Raw genomic sequence first — 7038 nt, forward strand, 5'->3', positions numbered from 1 at the left:
ATCTCATCTTTGTGCTAAAAAATATGATGTTGGTTAGTGCTCCACAAATGGAGTGCTTCAGTATGTTCATTTCTAATGAATGGTTGAAAAAGTAAGTGGCAAGCATCTTAGCATAAAAGATTTTCACTCAATTAATGCATATCAAAATTGGTTCACTTATGTTCTGTATGTGACCTAGTGAACTTTCCTGATCATTTCCAGGGAGCCTTTGTCTGGAGTTCCAAGGCATTGGTTTCTGAGGTCAGCTTGATTATCTATTATATTTGTTGTTACACTTGTTATTCTTTCATGCATGGACAGTTTGGCATTTCACTGGTCACTGTAATGACATTGTTGGTATTTTTCTTGCTTTTCTTTTCTTCATAGAAAATTGAAGTTTTGCTTGATAAGAAAGTTTGTGTTTTTGCATATTGAAGCTCATTTTTCTAAGAATTTAATGACCATCTGTGAACTACATATAAAATAGTTTCATAAGGTGTAGGAATTCATACATCTACTTTCAGCTTAGTTAAGAAATTTTTATCTTTTGTTTAATTTATGACTTTGTTGTACAAATCTCTGTGTAGTTTTATCATTCATTAATCTTTAAATCATCATATATCAACCAACTATTGTCTGTATATTGTGTATACTAATTTTGTCTCTTTGATGATGTGTAGATTAAAGCATCACAAAAGGAAGTGGAGAGGTTGTTTCAAGAACAAAGGTCTAACATGATAATACATCTAAGTTTGTCGAGTTGTTCTGCTTATGTGTTTGTTTACCTCTTAGTTTACTCTATGTTTGTGTGTGGCCCATTTGCATAAGTTGTTTGTGTGGGTGACATATACTATTGGTGGTCCCTTTTCCTATATCTAAGTATTTGAGTTGATCATATCTGATTTTTATTTTTTTATTCTTCTTTTTTATTTGTTTTTCAGATCTCATTCCTTTCAAGGCAGATTGCTAAAACACAATCTTGATTCTGAAGTTGTGGATGCTCTTAAGGATCTGAGGAATAAACTTTCAGAGAACGAGTCAAAGTAGCTCTTTTACTATAACTTGCGTCATGCCCTCTCCTCAAACCATGCTTACTGCTGGTTTTGAGCTCAAGCAGGCTTGCAACTGAACTAGCAGATACTGGAATGCATTACTCAAAGGGTACAGAATACTCGATTGAACAAGTTCAGTTGTAAAGTCAATTTCACCCAGCGGCCGCACCAGTAGAGTACAGGTATTAAGTTCAGAGAAAGGAAATGCAAAAATTCACTATTGTTTCTTTGCTAGGGGAAGGACCAAAGGAAATGCATGTTTCCCATTTGTGTCATTCTTCGATTTTTATAGTATTTAGTTCAAGTTCAAGAAATCTAATCTTTATTAATCCTCCTAATGGCTAGCCTGTCAGTATGATGGACTCCTGTACTGGCATCTCAAGGTGCACTTGACTATCTTTTTTCTCTTAATGCAATTTCATCTTCCATATAATTGTTTTGGAACTGGGTCCTTAACTTTAATTCGATATTTGAAAGAAAGGCAATGCTAGACCCATATTCTTTAATCTTCTTGCTGATAAAGGACACAATGAATTGTGGATCCAAAAGGACAGATAGAGAAGATAAGTTAGGTATTTGGGGTCATTGTTCCTTTGTTTCTGTATAAAATCTGAGTTTTATCTTTTCTTTTTAAGATAGTTTTTCTTAGTTTGGTCTGTTGTTTTGCTCTTTTTGGGAGTTAGTTATATTATGTTGTGGATTTGTGGTACTTGGATCCCTTTGGAATTAGATTGTCAAAATAAAGTTACCTTACCCTCCTATTCTCTAGTTGCCTCAAATCAATTTACCTCACCCTCCTATTCTGTAGTGGTCTAAGCAGCACATATATTGGCCTGCATTTCGCCATTTGCAAACTAATTGACATGCAGTTAAAAGTTACATAGCCTCGTGCAGCCTCGTGCTAAGCTAGGAAAAAGCACTTTTCACAAACTCATCCCATTTGCTTCAAAACATGCAAGAGTGGTGATATTTGACCCTCATAATTTATCTCATTGATTTTCAATCTTTAAATTACCCTGATTAATGAAAATCCTTTTTTTTTAAAAAAAGAAAAAGAAAAAAAATTCCTAGCAATTTGTTTCTAGCAACGGCAAAATTTCGTTTTTCTTGTTGCATGATAGAATTAGCTTAAGGGGCAAAATTGGTTTCAAAGTTTTCAATATGAGGAATCCAAAAAATTTGATACTAAGTCAATTAAGCATCAAACTAAGCCGTGAAATTGCAGTCCGCCTAACAAATGTTATGAGCAGAAGCTTAAGCCTGACAATTATGGAGTCATACATGAGAATCGAACGAATGCCATAAGACCAAAAGATGCAAAGTTTTCATCAATTTTGTAATCATAGAAAGCTGGTAAAGGAGGGAGAGGAGAACGAAAAGAAAGGTTAAAATTTAAAAAATTCTAAGTTATCTTGATCGGTATTTTAATCATTTTAAATTAAAATGAAAAAAAAGGGCCGAATGAAATAAATTAAATGGGTCAAGTATTACTATTCAGTATATGTAATGACTACGTGTTGATCCAAAACCCATGCTTCAAACGATCTTACTAATTGGATGAAACCCATCATCCTACTACTACATGATTTGGGCTTTGACTGAAACAGGTTACATGTCTCTACATTTATCCAATAGAATCCTACCACACGTGAAGAAGTACAAAACAGAGAGAGAGAGAGAGAGAGAGAGAGAGGCTGAGGCGCCCACCCCCGAAGCTGTAAGCCAGCAATGGATCGGTACGCGGTACTGGTAGATCTATACGATTGTCAGTGAGTCTCTCCTCAGAGTCAATGATGTTGTTAATTTTGTTGATATTATTAATTAATGCTATATGTTTCTGTGTTGGTCAATCTTCTTGCCAGTTCAGTAGATGCTTTACAGGAATAATGTCTCTCATCAAACAGAACAAACGAACAAACCCACCGCTGCTTTAATTCCAAATCCATTTAATACCACCGCTGAAGCTACCTGCCTTCTCTCTCATCATGTATATCTGCCACCACCGCTTCTTCAACATGCTTCTCTGTTCTCTCCCTTTGGCCTGTCAGACTTCCATCCATACACCTATACTCTATCTGTACATCCACATGTGGGACCATTTACATATGAACACTCTCTCACACACACATACATTATCGTTCTCCCGTACAAGTTCTTTCATTTTTTTTCTTATGAATATGTCATATAATTTAATAGAGTCAGTATAAACACGTTACTGATACGTGACACGTGATAAAATATTATGACTTTTTATCAATAATAGTAAAATTATGAATTAATCAAATAATATCGCATGCCATTATTGTTTGCTGTAAGATGAGCATTGTTGCCCATTAGATTTTTACTCATATACATACATATATAAGTAAAATCTTGGGTCGCGTTTATTTTTTTTTTTATAAACAAAGGGCTCTAAAAGAGAAGAGCTAGGGGGGCACAAAACGGGGGTGTGCCACCCCATACATATCCGAATATAAAATAGATCTCAAACCTAACGGTGCATAATGAAGAAAATGTACTCCAACAGCTAAACTCAAAGCATGCGTAGAAAGAAAATCAGCTGCCGAGTTTGCTTCACGGTAGATGTGATCAATTTGAATCCTCCAATCCCTCCTCATGAGTTCTCTAATCATCTCGATTATATTCGAAATTTCGTTGACATGAACAGAATTTTCTTTTATAATTTGCACCACACTACAGTTGTCTATTCCAACTTGGATACGTCTATAGCCAAGGTCCCATGCTATCCTTAACCTATGCAAGACACCCCAAAGTTCAGCCTTTAGCACGGAACAAACTCCAAGATGTGCCTTGGGTCGCGTTTATAGTATATACTCTTTCATCTGTTTACATCAAATTTTTATCACGAGTATATTTACTTTGTCTCATTAGTTGGTACATACACATGATCATAAGAATCTAATGATAGAATGTATGTGTCAGGAATTCGGAATTCTTTCTTATATTCGGGATCGAATGGAGTTAAAATAATTGATTTACTATACTGTATATTATATATATTGTCGCTTATTATAAAATAATTATTAAGCGACATTTTGCTATATGAGTTAAAAGTTTTTCGAATGATCTTCGTCTATCGTTTCAAGTGTAAATTAATCTTTAATCAAAGGCTTTTACATGATTAGGCCGTCGAGCAAATATTTGTCACTAGTTTCTAATTTGGATAGGGATTCGCAATTTCACACACTGTTCATTAAAAACCTCAACTCCATTAATGAGACACCCCCCTTGTTTCCTTTGTGTATATGTTCGACATATAACGTGGGGAACATCCTTGCACACTAACTGTGCCGATACGGTAAGTGAAATTCGAATATCAAATAACCACTAACATCCCAAAAGTTTTTGACTCCGCATACAAAATAACGCAAGTTAAATACCGGACCTGGACCTGGGCAGCCCAAAACTTTTGTAAGTTTTAACATGCAGAGTGAGAAATGCGCAAGCAGGCAATGTAATAATTAAGAAGAGACCAGATTGTAACATAGTACAAAATAACACGTAGAAACAAGATGCTCTAAATATATGAATCACATGCAGAGACACGGAGGAAGAAAAGACAATCGATTATGCATATGATTGGTGAATTTATGGGTCAACTTTTTGCAGAGAAGTTGTAAAGGATCACCAAATACTCACGAGATACCTGCATGCATAATGTTTATATATATTTAATTATTAACTCTGAAAGAATTGGAAAAGCCAAAAGTTAAAAACAGTACAAAATTGAAATAAAAACAACTACCAACCAACCCCAAGGCCCCCAACAAATTGAAGAACGTAACAAAGAGTTAGTTCTGTTTCTTAACTAGAAGAGAGAACATTTAATGTAAAAGTCAGAGAGTCAAAGAGGGATCGGGGTTCAGGGAGTCCTGGTCTGGTCAGACTGTCAAAGTTTGACCCTCCTTAATTATTAATTAAATCCAACGGTGATTGTGGACCCTGGCGGCCTCCTCCAATTTTGTTGCTGTGATCGACTGATCGTGACTGCTGATATCATGTATGCTTATGTATATGTATTTATGAATATGCCTCACTGTAAGTCTCCCTTCTATTTTGTAATTTTGTGATTCTTACATAGAGTATCTGTATGTCCACATTTTATACGTAAAAATATTGTATGTTTTATGCTCTGCTATGCTATAACATAAAATCGTAATAATATTATCTTGTTCAAATCTGTATTTTGTAATGTGTACAACACTTTACACTTTAAGGTTTTGCTATGATACAGCATAAAAGTTACATTTATTTATATGAATTCGTATTTTGCTATAAACTGACACTAAATTTCTTGATAATTATTCAAGTTTGATGTTCATCATCGTTACGGAAATCAATCGATCGATATTGCAACTTGAGATTGTTAAGTTGCAAATATGAACACTCACTCACTAAGAGTCGGCAACTTGAGATTATTTTGATATTCGCAATTAAGAGTCGGCAAATTATGATATGAAGCAACAAGTTCAACTAACTAAATTAACAATCGATATTGCAAGTTGTGTATAGTGCTTGATGATAAATTTATACAAATTTCTGACAAGTCTTTGTATCTTGAATCCGATAAGGTGTCAAGATGTTAGTGGGGTTATTAGGGCATGCGCAGGGCGGTTCGATAGCGACTGTTCATGTCCTTCAATTTTATTTTATGTAATGAGTGCCATTATGGCATTACCAAACTTCACCGATTGAATATATTATGTATACTTTTGATGAAAGTGAATACATTCTTCAAACTTGAAATTTGAATATTTTATGTAGTTATTTAACATCACATTTATTCAAAACATACATAGGCATTTATAGTTCAAGGTTAGAAGCAAATTAATGGGGGAAGATTTAAATTAATGAAGATAATGGTGAGAAACACACATATAATCTAATTAGCAGTTTGCTTGAGAAATTATGGGAGATGAAAAATATACCAAATCTCAGTTCAATTTAGGCACAAAGAAAAAAAAAACTTTATATGCATACTTTATTAAGAGTTGAACTCAAATAATCGAAGTTGTAAGAAAAACTCTATTTGATGTTATGAATTTTGTAGTTTATTCATTAATATATTTTTTTTCAATTTATTTTTCATAGGGCCTTAGAGGTGTGTGTGTAGTGAAATTATTAATTTAGTGCACTGGCCTATTTCAAGATCGGATGATTTTATTATTTAATCAAGAGTTTACAGTGTAAAAGTACTTTTATTGTGTTTTGAACATTTATATAATATATTTGGCATTATACATTAAGATTTATCTTTATTATTATTATTTTTGAACTCTTACCTATTTGCTTAATTTATTTTTTATTTTTTAGTTTATAGGGAGTTTCTCTAACAATTATATATATAAGCAGTAGCTAAGCTAATTTAGAAGAATCAGTACGACAAGCTAAAAGTCATTTATCAATCAATATCCCTAAAAAATCCCAACTGCCGGAAAATTAATGCATATCATCACCCTATCGTATTGACAACAAAATGCGAGCAACGTCAAGGTTATTACAACAATAATTTTAGCACACATTCAATCAAGTGAATGATAGACATATTTTGTGTAGATTCAATTAAATTCATTTAACTTGACCCCAAAAAGAAAAAGAGAAAATTTGTTTGCTTCTAATGAAAATTAATTAAATGATAGCAATAGTTTGTATGATTGTATGTCAGTGTAGTTTTTTCTTGAAGAAAAAGAAAAAAATCTAATAAAAATGACAATTGGGTGGGCGGCTCAATAAAAACATGGTCGGTGATATTCGGTAAGCCCTGCGGGTAGCCACCACCCAGCCAGTTTGCCTTTTTCCATAATATTTATTACTTGATTTTACACACAGTTTTCACTATCCGTTTAGCTCAAATTCTTATGTGAGAGTGAGACCACAAAAGTTTTGAAAGGCAAAAAGAGACAAGAGGAAGGGTTACATGAGAACCGCCAAATTTGCCAAGGCCACGGGATATTTGTGGTCAATGTTCCACAAAATACAACTTAAC

At 33.8% G+C, this 7038-nt stretch overlaps 1 protein-coding gene across 6 annotated transcripts in view; it reads left to right on the top strand.

Annotated features, from left to right (window-relative positions):
* LOC102608690 (uncharacterized) overlaps positions 1-5806 on the top strand; it is a 50159-nt gene extending 44353 nt beyond the window's left edge. For 4 of the 6 annotated variants that reach the window (XM_006470733.4, XM_052440499.1, XM_052440498.1 and 1 more), the window contains 3 exons: positions 202-240; positions 660-706; positions 921-1464. In XM_006470733.4, the coding sequence (XP_006470796.2) occupies positions 202-240; positions 660-706; positions 921-1026 (192 nt within the window). In that variant the 3' untranslated portion in view covers positions 1027-1464. Of the gene's footprint in view, positions 1-201; positions 241-659; positions 707-920; positions 1465-5623 lie in introns of those variants that run through there. The other 2 variants (XM_052440494.1, XM_052440497.1) reach the window with 2 other exon arrangements.
* Positions 5807-7038: the final 1232 nt, after the last annotated feature.

Source organism: Citrus sinensis, chromosome 5 (assembly GCF_022201045.2).
Source record: "Citrus sinensis cultivar Valencia sweet orange chromosome 5, DVS_A1.0, whole genome shotgun sequence".
Lineage (NCBI taxonomy): Eukaryota > Viridiplantae > Streptophyta > Magnoliopsida > Sapindales > Rutaceae > Citrus > Citrus sinensis.